At 36.6% G+C, this 16,849-nt stretch overlaps 1 protein-coding gene across 4 annotated transcripts in view; it reads left to right on the top strand.

Annotated features, from left to right (window-relative positions):
* TASP1 (taspase 1) overlaps positions 1-16,849 on the top strand; it is a 314,709-nt gene that overhangs the window by 63,661 nt on the left and 234,199 nt on the right. For all 4 annotated transcript variants that reach the window (XR_010751729.1, XM_066387123.1, XM_066387124.1 and 1 more), the window contains 2 exons: positions 4,963-5,083; positions 11,672-11,756. Coding sequence is in view for 3 of the 4 variants with exons in the window: in XM_066387123.1 (XP_066243220.1) it covers positions 4,963-5,083; positions 11,672-11,756 (206 nt within the window). In the remaining variant the exon portion in view is untranslated. The remainder of the gene's footprint in view (positions 1-4,962; positions 5,084-11,671; positions 11,757-16,849) is intronic.

Here is a 16,849-nt window from a genome sequence, read left to right on the forward strand (position 1 = left end):
CCAGATCTTGCCAGTGGTCAGCAAACTCATTAGTCAACAGAGCCAAATATCAACAGTACAACGATTGAAATTTCTTTTGAGAGCCAGATTTTTAAAACTTAAACTATATAGGTAGGTACATTGTTATTAACTTAATTAGGGTACTCCTAAACTGGCCAAAGAGCCGCATGTGGCTAACGAGCTGCAGTTTCCTGACCACTAATCTTGGCTATTGTAAACAATGCTGCAGTAAACATGGGGGGGGGGCATTTCTTCTTTTGAATTAGTGTTTTGTAATTCTTAGGATATATTCCTAAAAGTGGGATGGCTGGATCAAAAGGCAGCTCCAGTTTTAATTTTTTGAGGAAATGCCACACTGTTTTCCACAGTGGTTGCACAAGTCTGCATTCCCACCAGCAGTGCAGGAGGGTTCCCTTTTCTCCACACCCTTGCCAGCACTTGTGTGTTGATTTGTTAATGATAGCCATTCTGAGAGGTGTGAGGTAATATCTCATTGTAGTTTTAATTTGCATTTCTCTGATGATTAGTGACCTGGAACATTTTTTCATATGCCTATTGGCCATCTGTACGTCCTCTTTGGAGAAGTGTCTATTCAGTTCCTTTGACCATTTTTTAATTGGATTGTTTACCTTCCTGGTGTTGAGTTTAGAAGTTCTTTATAAATTTTGATTGTTAGTCCCTTTTCATATGTATCGGTGAATATGTTCTCCCATTGTGTGGGTTGTCTATTTATTTTGTTAATGGTGTCATTTGCTGTGTAAAAGCTTTTTTGTTTGATATAGTCCTATTTGTTTATTCTGTCCTTTATTTTACTTGCCTGTGGAGATATATCAGCAAAAATTTTGCTACAAGAGATATCAGGGAGTTTACTGCCTATGTTTTCTAACAAGATGTTTATAGTTTTGCAACTTACATTTAAGTCTTTTATCTATTTTGAGTTTATTTTCATTAATGATGTGAATTGGTGGTCTAGTTTCATTTTTTTGCACATACCAGTTGAATTTTTCCAACACCATTTATTAAAGAGACTGTCTTTACTCCATTGTGTACTCTTGCCTCCTCTGTTCAGTCACTTGCCCTTAAAGGTGTGGGTTTATTTCTGGGTTCTCTGTTTTATTCTGTTGATCTGTATGCCTATTCTTATGCTAATAAAAACTTGTTTTGATTGCAATAGCCTTGTAGTATAATTTGATATCAGGAAGTGTGATACCTCCCACGTTATTCTTCATTTTCAATATAGCTGAGGCTATTCGGGTTCTTTTTTGGTTCCATACAAATTTTTGGAATATTTGTTCTATAATAGATCTTTGAAGTATGCCATTGGTATTTTAACAGGAATTGCATTGACTTTATAGATTGCTTTGGGTAGTATAGTCTTCCTATCCATGTTCTTCCTATCCATGAACACGGTGTTGCTTCCACTAGTTTGTATCTTCCTTGATTTCTTTTTTCAATGTATTATAATTTTTCAAGTAAAACTCTTTTACCTCCTTGGTTAAATTTACTCCTAGGTACTTTATTTATTACTATTTTTGGTTGTTGCAATAGTGAAGGGGATTGTTTCCTTAATTTCTATTTTTGACAGTTTATTGATGTATGAAAATGCCACTGATTTTTGTATATTGATTTTATATCCTGCCACCTTGCCAAATTCATTTATCAGGTCAAGTAGAGTTCCTCTGATCCTCAGCCCCACTCTTCCTGAGACCGGGGCAGCCCTTTCTGTGTTTCCACCCTTTCTACCAGTCTCAATGTGGCTTCTTCTGTGATCCTTGGTTATAGATGCCTCTTCTTTTAGTCCAAAGTTGGTTTTTCAAGATGATTGTTCTTGAATTAAGTTGTAATCTAATTTGGTCCTGGGAGGTGGCAGTTGAAACATCCACCTACTCTGTTGCCATCTTGGAATCTCCATGAAGTAGTATTTTATTGTGGTTTTGATTTGCCTTTCACTGATAACTAATGTTGTCAAGCATCTTTTTATATGCCTATTGGCTATTTACATAGATTCTTTGGAGAAATGGTTTTATCTTTTGCCCATTTTAAAGTTCCGTTATCTCTTTATTTTAGAATTATAGGAATTTTTAATATATATCTTGGATACAAATCTCTTACGAGATAAATGACTTGGAGTTTTTTTCCCATTCTGTGAATTATTTCTACCTTTTTTGTATGGTGCAGTTTGAAACACAAAGTTATTAGTTTTGCTGAAATTTAATTTACTTACTTTTTTTTTGGTTGTATGCTTTTTGTGCCATATCTAAGAAATTGCCATTGTCTAATACAAGGTCACGAATATTTATTTGCTTCTTTGTTTTCTTTGAAGGATTTTACAGTTAGCTCTTACATTTGTGTCTTTGACCCTTTTGAGTTAATTTTTGTGTATAGTGTGAGATAGCATCACTTTATTCTCTTGCATATGGATATCTAGCTGTCCCAGCACCATTTATGGAAAAGACTATTCTTATTGAATTGTTTTGGCATTCTTGTTGAATTGACCATAAATAGAAGACTTGTATCTGAACTCTCAATTCTGTTTTATTGATCTATCTTTAGTGATATGTCTATATCACACTGTCTTAATTACTGTAACTATGTAGTAAGTTATAAAACCTAGAATGTATAAGCCCTCCAGTTTTGTTTTTCTTTTCAGATCATTTTGCCTATTCTGAATCCCTAGCTTTCCATATAAATTTTAGAATTAGTTTGTCAATTTCTGAAAAAAAAAAGCCTCCTATTATTTGATAAAAATTGTGTTGATTCAGATCAGTTTGGGAATATTTCATCTTGAACATATTAAGCCTTCTGATCTATGTACTTGGCTGTCCTTCCATTTGTTAAGGTCTTTAATTTTCTCAACATGCTTTGTAGTTTTCAGTGTATAGGTTTACAATTCTTTTGTTAAATTTATAAGTATTCTTTTGCTGTTATTATAAGTAGAATTGTTTCCTTTAAAATATATTTTAAGGGCTGACCTGTAGTGGTGCAGTGGATAAAGCATCAACCTGGAATACTGAGGTCGCAGGTTCGAAACCCTGGGCTTTCCTGGTCAAAGCACCTATGGGAGTTGGTGCTGTTCATCTGCCTCCTTCTCTCTCTCTCTCTCTTTTCTCTTTAAAATGAATAAATAAAATCTTAAACAATTTTTTTAAAATTTATTTTTTGATTTTAAAGAGAGAGCAAGGATCATTGGTCTGTTCCTGAATGTGCCCTGACCAGGAGTCTAACTGGCAACCTCTGTGCATTGAAGAATGCTCAAACCAACCGAACTATTTGGCCAGGGATGGAATTGTTTCCTTAAGTTTCTTTTTTGGATAATTCATTGCTAGTGTGTAGAAATAAAATTGACCTTGTATCTTGCAACCCAGTTGAACTTGTGTATCAGTTCTAATAGTATTTTTAGTGGAGTCCTGAGGAATTTTTTGTTCACAAGATCATGTCATCTTCTAGTAGAGATAACTTTACTTCTTCCTTTCCAGTGTAATGCTCTTCATTTCTTTTTCTTGCCTAGCTGTCCTATGCAGAATACCTAGTATGATGTTGTAGAGAAGTGGTGAGAGTGAACATTGTTGTGCTATCTTGTTCCTGATCATAGGTGAAAGCATTCAGCCTTTCACCATTGATTATGCTGTTAGTCCTGAACTTTTTGTAGGTGCCCTTTATCATATTATGGAAGTTTCCTTCTATTTCTACACTACTCACAAAAATTAGGGGATATTGGCCCTGGCCGGTTGTCTCAGTGGTAGAGCGTCAGCCTGGCATGTGGAAGTCCTGGGTTTGATTCCTGGCCAGGGCACACAGGAGAAGCACTCATCTGCTTCTCCACCCTTCCCTCTCTCCTTTCTATCTCTCTCTTCCCCTCCCGCAGCCAAGGCACCATTGAAGCAAAAGGTGACCTGGGCGCTGAGGTTGGCTCCATGGCCTCCTCTCAGGTGCTAGAATGGCTCCAGTAGCAACACATCAATGCCCCAGATGGTCAGAGCATCGCTCCCTAGTGGGCAGGCCAGGTGGATCCCAGTAGGGCACATGCGGGAGTCTGTCTCTCTGCCTACCCATTTCTCACTTCAGAAAAATACAAAATATAAAAAAACTAGGGGGTATTTTATTGCTTCATATCATTTTGAAATATCCCTTAATTTTTGTGATTCTTTTTTATTTTATTATTATTATTTTTGTATTTTTCTGAAGTGAGAAGCGGGGAGGCAGAGAAGACTCCCACATGTGCCTGATTGGGATCCACCTGGCATGCCCACCAGGGGGTGATGCTCTGCCTATCTGGGGCGTTGCTCTGTTGCAACTGGAGCCAGAGCCATTCTAGTGCCTGAGGCAGAGGCCATGGGGCCATCCTCAGTGCCCGGGCCAACTTTGCTCCAGTGGAGTTTGGCTGTGGGAGAGGAAGAGAGAGATAGAGAGAAAGGAAAGGGGGAAGGGTGGAGAAGCTGATGGGCGCTCCTCCTGTGTGCCCTGGCCGGGAATGGAATCCGGGAGTTCCACATGCTGGGCCGACACTTTACCAGTGAGCCAAGTGGCCAGGGCCAGCAGTATTCTTTGTTGAATTTTTTTTTTCATGAGAGGGTGGAATTTTGTCAGATTCCTTTTCTCTGTTGACATGATCATGGTGTTTTGTTTTTTGGTTCTTTATTATTGCATTGAGTTTCAAATTTTAAAAGAAATTTGCTTTCCTGGGATTCCTCTTTGTCATGGTATATAGTTCTTTTATGTTTTGTTGCATTTGGTTTGCTAGTATTTCACCGAGGATTTTTTTTTTGTATCAGTATTCATAAAGTATTATTAGTCTGTAGTTTTCTTTCCTCATGATGTCTGTTTTGTCATCATGGTAGTATTGCTCTCATATAATGACTTTGGAAGTCTTCTTTCCCTTTCTAGTTTATGGAACAGGTTATGAAGGATTGACATAACATCTTTCAGACTAAAGGTATTTTAATTTTTGTTTTTATCTTTTAGGATTCTCCTTTTACAAATGCAGGAATGGGATCTAATCTAAATCTCTTGGGTGAAATTGAATGTGATGCCAGCATAATGGATGGAAAATCCTTAAACTTTGGAGCCGTTGGAGCCCTGAGCGGTATGTGGACACGAGAACACGCTTTCTTTATTCTTTAAAGAACTAAGACTTGACCATTCTGTGTAACCTAGACATGGAGTCCAGGTTTCCCACCATTCTTGTCTGGAATTGTGGTAAAAACAAACATATTTCTCTTTTACTGAATTTAAACCATGAAATTTTAGCTATGGGGAGTCTTTGTTAAAGTTTGATCATTCTCCTCCATCCCTTCAAGAGGTTATAGACATTTAAAATGTGTTAGCATATCCTAGTAATTTTATAATTATTTGAAATCATAATTTTTATTGTTAAATAATTCAAATGACAAACAGGCATATCCTGAAATAATGTGGGTTCTGTTCCAGACCACTTCAATAAAGTGACTATCTCAACAAAGGGAATCACATGAAGTTTTCGGTTTCCCAGTGCATATTAGAGTTTTAATAAAAATAGATTCCCTTGTAATTCTATACTCACAATTATGTAACTTGTGAATCGTGGCAGTTTTGCTTTTTTCTTTGTAATGTTTAAAATTTTTATTTCCTTCTTGCATTTTTATACTGGCTATGACATCCTAGGCAGTGTTGAATATAAGTGGTAATAATGTATGTACATCCTTACTTTGTTCCTGATTTTAGAGAGAGAGCATTAAAAGTTTCACCATTCTGCATACCGCTAGTTGTAGGCTTTTCATAGATGCTCTTTATCATGAGGAAATTTCCTTGTAATCTTAGTTTGCTGATTGTTTTTTATTATAAATGGGTACTGAATATGATTAAGTGCTTTTCTGCATCTACTGAGATGAATTTTTCTCCTTTATTTTGTTAAATATGATTAAATTTATGTTCCCTTCTTGTCATAAAATCTTGGTCATAAGTTTTTTAAAAAAAATATTTTGCTGATGTTCAAGATTTTTGACATTTATGTTCACATAATAGATAGGCTTTAATTTTTCTTTCTTATAATATTCTTTTCAGGTTTTGGAATCATGGTATGGCTGGCCTCATAAAATGAGCTAAGAATTTTTTATTCTCTGATCTTTGAAAGAGTTTGTGTATGATTGGAATTATTTCTTTTTAATCGTCTGGAGGAATTAGTTATTCTCAGTTAGTAGTGGAGTTTTTTTGTGGGAAGTTTTATAAAATGGGATTCAATTTCTTTAACAGTTATAAGAGTATATTTTCTTTTTCTCATGTGTGTTTTTCAAGGAATTTGTCATTCTCATATGAGTGTTCAAATTTATTTGCCTAAAAACTTTTTAGTTAGCTTTTATTATTAACTTCTAGTTTAATTTCACTGTGGTAAGAGAACACATGTTGTATGGTTCTAAGCCCTTAAAGCTTTAGAGACTTGCTTTATGACCCAGATTATGGTGTGTTTTGATAAATGTTCCAGGTGAACTTCAAAAGAGTATGTATTTTGCAGTTGTTGGGTGCGTGTTCTACATGTCAATTAGGTCTATTTGATTCTTTTAATTTGTACCAATGATCTATACTCTTTTTGATTTGTGTGATAGGTAAGAAAGGATATTTCAATTAGTTTTAATTTTGTTTTCTATTATAAAATTTTATTGGTATTTAATGAAATTTCATATGTTTAAAGGCCATTAACATTTTTCTGTGAACTATTTTTACCTCTTGTGTGGCTTGCCTTTTAAAACTGTTTATAATGTGCTTTATCATACTGGAATTTAAAATCTTTATTTGTCAGACTTGTTACTTTCTCTTTTGTGCCTTATGTATTTTGCATTTCAGAAGGTTTCTCTCATAATTATAAGTATGGTCACCTATATTTTCTTCTAATATGTGTATAATATATTTTTATTTAACTCTTGAATGCATTTCTGAAATATCCAACAAATTGTCCCTACATCATGTATTGAATAACAGCAATAATAATTGCCATTAATTGGATGACTATTACATACTGTGCATTTTTCTTCAGTAGTTTATATGTATTCAATCATTTAGTTCTCACAATAACATTATGAGGTCAGCAGATTTCCCCCTATTTTATAGATGAGTAAATTGAGACACAAGCGGGATTTAATAATCTGTCCAAGGTTACTGTATCAGTCTCGGTCCAACTAGGTGATAGAAACCACACAGTACTTTCAACAGGATAAGTGTAATATAAAGAATTATTAGACAGCCTGACCAGGTGGTGGCACAGTGGATAGAGAGTCAGACTGGGACGCGGAGGACCCAGGTTCAAAACCCTGAGATCACTAGCTTGAGTGTGGGCTCACCAGCTTTGGTGTAGGGTTGTTGGCTTGAACGTGGGATCATAGACATGACCCCATGGTCGCTGGCTTGAGCCCAAGGCTTGAGCAATGGGTCATTCACTCTGCTGTAGTCCCCTGGTCAAGGCATGTATGACAAAACAGTCAATGAACAACTAAAATGGAGCTGCAGCAAAGAATTGATGCTTCTCATTTCTCTCCATTCCTGCCTGTCTGTCCCTGTATCTCCTTCTCTCTGATGCTCTGTCTCTTTCAGAAAAAAAGAAAAAAGAAAAGAATTATTAGTGATAGGAGAGTAAGTATATAACAGTGAAAACTCAAAGTGTATCCTAAGGCAGAAAGTGAATATCCAAGTAAGGGTCAACTTGGAATGAGGTTCTGACCTTGTAGAAGGTTGGTTTGCAAACCACTGTCAGGCAGAGAAGTTGCTGGGGTGCCCAGCCATAGTCACTGTGAGAGCAGGAATAATACTCAGGTGAGCTTAGCCTGGTAGGTGAGCACACAGAGGTCAGGAAGCCCTAGGAATTAAACCTCTGTTACACAGAATGACCATTGGGCTTTTGGTTTATTGGATGGTCACCCAGGTGGGGCATTTTGCTATGTGTACTTGTGGGGCTGAGAAGATGTGGGGATCTTCTGGGGATGTCTGCTCTGCTGCTGCAGCCTGAATCAAGAGCTCGGGAAAACACGTGGTGGCCAAATGCTGGAGAAAACTGCTCCCTGCAGTCTCTTAGCACTGGAGACTATACCATGTGGGTAAACGGGAGAAAATCTGGTGTTCTCCAGGAGCCTGGATAGCAAGCCCTCCTGCCCTCCTGCAGTGTGTCTCCAGTGCCCTCTGCTGACAAAGTGTATCAGTGTGCCAGCTGGCAAAGGCAACATTTAAAGGGCCCATATCCATTTTGACAGATCAGAGAACAAAGGATGAAGTTGTATTTGAGAGTTGGTAAATTGATAGTTGGTGCAGTTATAAAATATTCTGACTCCCAGCACTCGGTGCTCTTTCCACCTTTCACATATACCCTACCCTTGTCCTACTAATTTGAAATACTCTCTATCTCATGTATTGAAATATCCAAATTTACATGTGTTTGCGTCTGAACTTTAGCTTTATTCTATTCAATTTATATGTTTGTGTTTGTCTATTTTGTACTTCACACTCTTTTTGTTAGAATAGCTTTTAAAAATGGTGTTTCATTGAATACTTCTTAATTTTTCTCAAAAGTTGTCTCTTCCTGATGAATTTAAGTCACCTTGTCCTACATCATAGAACTCTTTTTTGAAGTTTTGAATGAATAGATTTGAGTTTATAAGTTAATTTGCAATTATTTATTTATTATCATTATTATTATTTTTGAGAGGCATCAATTTGTTGTTCTGCTTATTTATGCTTTCATTGGCTGTTTCTTGTGTATCACTGATCGGAGCTTGAACCTGCAATCTTGGCATTTCAGGACAACGTTCTAACCACCCGAGGTACCCTGCCAGGGCTATACAGGAATATATTTTAAGAGCTCAGAGATCTGAGCTTTTTCCTTCCTTTGGTAGTTTATATTCTTTTTATGTGACAGCTTTTTTATTTAGCTAAATATGTAGTCACTTTATTTTATGGCAATCTGGTGGTCTTAATTTGAGTTTTTATAGCGTTTTTATATCCTACTGCTGACTTTTTTAATCGGTGAGTTCTTTTCTTTCTTTCTTTATTTTTTTAATTTGAATTATTGGGATGACATTGGTTCACAAAACCATGCATGTTTCAAGTGTATAACTCAGTATAACACCGTGTGCACACTGCATCGTGTACCCTGTGACCCAGGCAACATCTCTTTCCATCCCATTTCACCTGCGTTGCTCCTCTCCCCCAACCTCCACCGTCTCGTTCCCTCTGGCTATTGCCCCCCTGTTGTCTGTAGCTATGTGTTATATATATATGTTGTTTTTGGCTAATCCCTTCATTTTCTTTCATCCAGTCCACTCTTCACGCTTCTCTCTGACAGCTGTCCATCTGTTCCATGTGTCCAGGTCTCTGTTTCCATTTTGTTCACCAGTTTATTGTGTTCATTAGATTCCACATATAAGTGAGATCATATGGTATTTGTCTTTGGCTTATTTCACTTAGCATAATAATCTCCAGGTCCATCCATGCCCTCGCAAAAGGCAAGATTTCCTTCTTTTTTATGGCTGCGTAGTATTCCATTGTGTAATGTACCACAGCTTTTTTATCCACTCATTCACTGATGGACGGACATTTGGTTTGCTTCCAGATCTTGACATTGTAAATAATGCTGCAGTCAACATGGAGGTGCATATATTCTTTCAAATTAGTGTTTTGGGATTCTTAGGATATATTCCAAGATGTGGGATTGCTGAATCAAAAGGCAGATCCATTTTTAAGTTTTTGAGGTAACTCCGTACTGTTTTCCACAGTGTTTGTACAAGTCTGCATTTTTGGCAATAGTGCAGGAGGGTTCCCTTTTCTCCACATCCTCGCCAGCATTTGTTATTTGTTGATTGTTGTTGATAGCCATTCTGGCAGGGTTGAGGTGATACCTCACTATGGTTTTAATTTGCATTTCTCTGTTGATTAATGACTTTGAACATTTTTTTATATGCCTATTGCCATCTGTATGTTTTCTTTGAAAAAATTGTCTGTTCAGGTCCTCTGCCCATTTCATAATTGGATTGTTTGTCTTCCTGGTGTTGAGTTTTATAAATTCTTTATAACTTTTGGATATTGTACCCTGGCTGGATAGCTCAGTTGATTAGGACATTGTCTCCAAGTGCAGAGGTTGCTGGTTTGATTCCCAGTAAGGGTACTTAGAGGAACAGCTCGATGTTCTTCTCTCTCTTTCCTTCTACTCTTGATGAAATCAATAAATAAAAATTAAAAAAAACTTTTTTGGATATTGACCCCTTATCACAGCGGTTCTCAACCTGTGGGTCATGACCCCCGCCGAGGTCGCAACCCACAGGTTGAGAACCGCTTCCTTATCAGATATGTTAGTGAACATTTTCTCCCGTTCAGTGGTTTGGCTTTTCTTCTTGTTGATGATTTCTTTTGCTGTGCAAAAGCTTTTTAGTTTGATGTAGATCCATTTGTTCATTTCTTCCTTGGTTTCCCTTGCTCCAGTATATGTATCCACAAAAATATTGCTTTGAGAGATGTCTGAGATTTTACTGCTTATGTTTTATTGCAGGATTTTTATGATTTTCTGACTTATATTTAAGTCTTTTATCCATTTTGAGTTTGTTCCTGTGTGTGTCTTTATTCCATTGTATGTTCCTGTCTCCTTTGTCAAATATTAATTAATTAACCATAAAGCTGTGAGTTTATTTCTGAGTTCTCTGTTCTGTCCCATTGGACTATGCTTGTCCACTGCCAATTTATTTATTTATTTTTTTTACATTAGTAGCATTCTTGAGAGGCAGCTATAGTTTTGTGGTTAAGGGTGTTGTCTCTGGCATTAACTGCCTCTGTTAAAATCTCAACACTGTGATCTTGGGCAAGTGACTTAACCCTCTGTGCAAATGTTTCTTCAGTGATGAGATAGGATTCACAAGTGTATATATGTGATAGAGTGAAGGGATCAATTAAATAATCTGATTACGTTTAAGGAGTTGGTGCTGGGCCTGGTACATATTAGACACTAAGTTACTGTCTCTGTCTTCTGTCATCATCGTCAATGGAATATTTGTTATTGGCATTGTCATTCTGATGATGTTTTCACACTATTAGTTATTGCTGTGTCATTCCTCCCAGATCAGCACCCTCTTTTCACTTTTCACATTCTGTTTTCTCTCCTGGAAACAATCTCAATCATAATTCATTTAGATTATAATCTTGTACATATTTAGACTATTCTCGCCACCCTTATCTAATTTGCACAACTTCCACTATGTTCAGTCCCTCTTGCTGGTGAGATTTAAAGTATTTGGCCAGTAATTTTTCTCCCCAAGGTAAATTTGAGGCTGTTTGTAACCATGTTTATTCTTTAGAGGCTATTCTTGTTTTCGATGGTAGATGCCACATTTTCAGTTCATTTTTCAATTCTGTTATTCTGAAATCTATTAAAAAGGAACCTAATTTAAATATATATTATTTTAAATTCAATCTTGGCTGCTATAGCATATGACAAAATATGAGAAAGTATATTTAATATTTGTTTTTTTATTGTGTTTACTAGGTATTTCTGTATTTGTTTATTTGATCTATATTATGCAAGATAATTAAGCATTTTCATTAATGTATAAAAAGACTTTTCCAAGATATTTAAAAGTTGTGTTATTGAAATGGCCATTAAACTAGGTGGGAAATTTGAAGAATTTTTTTGACTTCGACTTCATTTTCTGTCAATTTTATTTCACAGGAATCAAGAACCCAGTCTCAGTTGCAAACAGACTCTTGTGTGAGGGGCAGAAGGGCAAGCTCTCCGCTGGCCGAATTCCTCCTTGGTAACCACTTTGTTCTGCCTGATTTCTCTGGGTCTTTGGTCTTTGATGCATGCAATGTTTGAAGATTATTTTTATCCATGGAAGGTTGATGGAGTTGGTTATACACCAGCAGTAGCTTGCCTTTGAGTTGAAGACTCACTTTGTTCTGTGATCTTGGAACACTTTGTATACTTGATAGAACTCCGGGTGGAATACAATAATATGGATGAAAGCAGAAAGAAATCAGAGTTAATTTTCGGTTTTATAGTTGATTATAGGATGTTTTTGCTGTACTAAGTACTCAACTCAGGTCTTTTTAGTATTATACTTTAAAAGTATCTTGCACATTCTAGTCCAGAGTCTAAAGTAGTTTTTTTTTTTTTTTTTTTTTTTTTTTTTTTTTTTTTTTTTGTGTGTGTATTTTTTTGAAGCTGGAAACGGGGAGAGACAGTCAGACAGACTCCTGCATGTGCCCGACCAGGATCCACCTGGCACGCCCACCAGGGGCGACGCTCTGCCCACCAGAGGGCGATGCTCTGCCCCTCCGGGGCGTCGCTCTGCCGTGACCAGAGCCACTCTAGTGCCTGGGGCAGAGGCCAGGGAGCCATCCCCAGCGCCCGGGCCATCTTTACTCCAATGGAGCCTCGGCTGCGGGAGGGGAAGAGAGAGACAGAAAGGAAGGAGGGGAGAGGGTGGAGAAGCAAATGGGCGCTTCTCCTATGTGCTCTGGCCGGGAATCGAACCCCGGTCCCCCGCACGCCAGGCCGACGCTCTACCGCTGAGCCAACCGGCCAGGGCCTAAAGTAGTTTTTAAACTTGAGGAGTTCTTAGAATAAAAGAACTTAATTCTTCTCTTCTGCAGAAACACATCGTGACACTAAGATTAGGAAGATCACATCTTTTCTCCAGCATTAACATCCTATTTTTATTAAAAACACTTTGAACTTTTCAAATATTTATAAAAGTAGAGAGAACATTGTAAAGAGTTCTCATGAATATGTCATCCAGTTCCAATAATTAACAATGTCTTTGCTCTTCATCTATTTCATGCATCTTTTTTTTTCTTCTAGTATTTTAAAGCAAATCCTTGACATCCTATTTTACCCTTAAATAATTCTGTAAATTTGTCTGTTTGCAAAATATAACTACCATCCTGTTAGCAGGCCTAACATTATTAACAAATATGCCTCAATACTGTCTCATACTCAGTATATGTTCAGCATGGCTGGCTCTGAAGGTGACATTAAGGTTATGTGTTGAAAGTTACAACAGTGGTATGATAGGAATCACTTTATTTGACTGTTATAATTTGAAGTCATAGAAAATAAATTAATATAGTTTTGAAAAATCTTGAAACCTTTTACCTAAATAAATTAAAGGTATCCTTTTAATCATATACTTTTTAGGTATTATGGTATTAGAAGGGTCAATTATAAAAAATTTTCAAATAAATATTAATTTTTAATATTTGTTTTCAATACAGCAAGGGTAAGGAGAAGCAAATATGATTTAAGATCAGTTCTAATATGTATTTAGTTATTTCCACAATGTTTAAGTATATAATACCAATAATAAAAGGACAATTAAAATTTAAAAACTGATGGATACAAATAGACAATTTATAGGAAAAAATATTGATGGCATATAAATACATGAATAGGTGTTCAATTATAATACAGTCAAGGAATTGTAAGTTAAAATGAGCAGGTGATATTTTTACTTTATTTAAAGAAGCAAAATTAACAAAGACTAATAATATCTAGTTTTCTTGAGGGTGTGGAAGAATAGGTTTTTTGTTTTACTAGTGGTGTGAACCTAAATTGATACCACTAGTTGAGAGACTTTTTGACATTATTAATGTCAAAGACCGAAAGTGCACATGCTCCAGCAATTACATCTTAAGACAGAACACCTTCACATGTACATAGGAAGGCTACAACAAAAGAAGTTACAGCAGTGGTGCCTGTGGTGTATAAACTGCACGCAAGCCAAGGGTCCGTCATGGACTAAGTAAACTACTTTCTAGTTGTGTTATTAAATGCTCTGCAGCATAAAAGAAAGTGAGGAACATTTACCTAGAGCAGGGGTAGTCAACCTTTTTATACCTACGTGCCACTTTTGTATCTCTGTTAGTAGTAAAATTTTCTAATCACCCACCGGTTCCACAGTAATGGTGATTTATAAAGTAGGAAATAACTGTACTTTATAAAATTTATAAAGCAGAGTTAGAGCAAGTTAAAGCATATAATAATAATTACTTACCAAGTTCTTTATGATGAATTTTCACTAAGTTTGACAGAATAAATCTTTATAAAACAATTTACTATAGTTAAATCTATATTTTTATTTATATTTTGGTTGCTCCGCCCACTAGTGGGTGGTAGGGATCAGGTTGACTACCACTGACCTAGAGTAACATGGATAGATGCTATGTTTTGGAGTAAGAAGTTGCTGAATGCAGGGGGTTCTTGGATTGCAACACAGTTCTGTTTCTACTACAGTAATGTAACCCAAATTTTGGTGTTAGTTGAAACACACCCTAGCCTAACACAAACAGAACACTTGCACTTTAATAGTCCAAAATGATGTAGGTAAGTGTACTGGAGGACACCAACTCCCTCACTCATATGCCACATTACTGTGTATTCTTCTGCTGTGCATGTAGTTTGCCCACATAGTCTGTAGGTATGACGCTAACGGTGTAAGCCGTAACATGTCTCAATATTTTTAGGTTTTTATGGGAGTGAGAGTCGTAAACTCAAAATGTCATTCTGTTGAGACTGTCACAACCCCTATATGTTCAGTTTAACTATGGTTTCTTAAAAAGTTACAAAATAATGAGATGAACACCTGTTTCCTACCACCCAGGTTAGGAAATGAAACATTACCAAATGATTTGAAGCTGACGGACTGAACCTTTTCTGATGGCATCCTTATCCTTCCCACTGTCTGTCCTATACCCTTGCCCTGACCCCATCTCTGCTCTTACCCCAAGCTTCCTGAACTGAAGCTTTTCTTATTCTCATATGTTCCTTCCTAGTGTAGTTACTCACATTCAATACTGTAATTTTCTAAGGCTACATATATGTGTACATAGATGATAAAAAAGGTCTGTAAAGAAGGTTACCAAACTTTCTGTGATTACCTTTGGGAAGGAGGAAGGAGGAAGCAAGCTGAGGCGATTACCAAAGGGGGCACATGTAATATTTTTATATTTTACAAAGAAAAAATATTTGGAAAAAAGTGGTGGCCATTTTTCAATTAAAATGATACCAGACAGTGATGCTACTCTTATCTGGAACTAGCGATCTCATTTTCTCGTGTACATAGTTCTTTAACTTTGGTCTTTGTTTTAAACTTGTTTTGACTATTTTAGGCATTTTGTGTTTTCATATGAATTTTAGAATTAGCCTGTCAATTTCTATAACTATTGGAGGTTTGATCAATATTACAGCATATCCATTTATTAAGAATTTCTTTAACCTCTGTGGACAATGTTTTATAGTTTTCAGTCTATAGGTCCTGCACAGCTTTTATCCAGTTTATACTTAAGTACTTCTTCCTTTTGATGCTATGATAAATTGCATATTTTAGAAATGTTAGTTTAGCTTGACCAGGCGGTGGCGCAGTGATAGAGCGTCGGACTGGGATGCCGAGGACCCAGGTTCGAGGCCCCGAGGTCGCCAGCTTGAGCGCGGGCTCATCTGGTTTGAGCAAAAACTCACCAGCTTGGACCCAAGGTCGCTGGCTTGAGCAAGGGGTTACTCGGTCTGCTGAAGGCCCGCGGTCAAGGCACATATGAGAAAGCAATCAATGAACAACTAAGGTGTCGCAATGAGCAACGAAAAACTAATGATTGATGCTTCTCATCTCTCCGTTCCTGTCTGTCTGTCCCTGTCTATCCCCCTCTCTGACTCTCTCTCTGTGTCTGTAAAGAAAAAAAAAATGTTTCTAATCATTTATTGCCAATATATAGAAATATAATTGATTTTATTATAGTGATATTCTATCCTAGGAATCTGCTAAATTCATTTGTCTAGTACCACGTCTATAGATTCCTCAAGATTTCCTACATGGATAGTCATTAGTCATGCCTTTTGAGGATCTAGTTTTGCTCTTCCATTCTAACCTGCATTTTTAAAATTTATTTTTCTTTATTACACTGGCTAGTACCTCCAATGCAATGTAGACTAGTAGTATGAGAGTGGACATTCTGGCCTTGTGATTTTAGGGAAGTAGCATTTGGTCTTTTAATGGTAAGTATTATGATTGCTATAGATTTGTCATAGATGCTCTTTTTTATGTTGAGTAAGTCCCCTTCTATTTTTTTTTTCTGCTCTGCTCATTTATTTACTTATTTATTGGATTCATTTGTTGATAGGTATGTGTTTATTGACATTTTATTGTGCATATTTTTTTTATCTTTTTTTCTTCTTCTTAAGGAAGACCCTTTTACATTTCTTGTAATACTGGTTTGGCGGTGATGAAGGCCTTTCACTTTTCCATGTCTGGGAAGCTCTTTATATGACCTAGGATTCTAAATGATAGCTTTGCTGAGTAGAGTAATCTTGGTTGTAGACCTTGCTTTTCATCACTTTGAATATTTCTTGTTAATCCCTTTTGGCCTGTTGAGAAATCAGTTGACAATGTATGGGAGCTCCCTTGTAGGTAGCTAACTGCTTTTACATTTTAATTATGACGTGTCTTAGTGCGGGCCTGTTTGGGTTCATCTTGTTTGGGACTCTGCACTTCCTGTACTTGTATTCTATTTCATTCACCAGGTTAGGGAAGTTTTCTGTCATTTTTTCAGAAAGGTTTTCAATCTTTTGCTCTCTCTCTTCTCCTCACACCCCCACGATACAAATGGTGGTGTGCTTGAAGTTGTCCCAGAGGCTCCGTACACTATCTTCATTGCTTTGGATTCTTTTTTCTCTTTGCTATTCTGATTAGGTACATGTATTATTTTGCTTCCTTAAATTCCAAATTACTTATTTGATTCTTGGCTTTATCTTCTCTACCTGTTGAGTTCCTGTAAATTATTTTTCATTTCAGTTAGTATATCTTTCATTTCTGACCGGTTGTTTTTTATAGTTTCCATATTCTCGATTATGGTT

Source organism: Saccopteryx leptura, chromosome 5, assembly GCF_036850995.1.
Source record: "Saccopteryx leptura isolate mSacLep1 chromosome 5, mSacLep1_pri_phased_curated, whole genome shotgun sequence".
Classification (NCBI taxonomy): domain Eukaryota; kingdom Metazoa; phylum Chordata; class Mammalia; order Chiroptera; family Emballonuridae; genus Saccopteryx; species Saccopteryx leptura.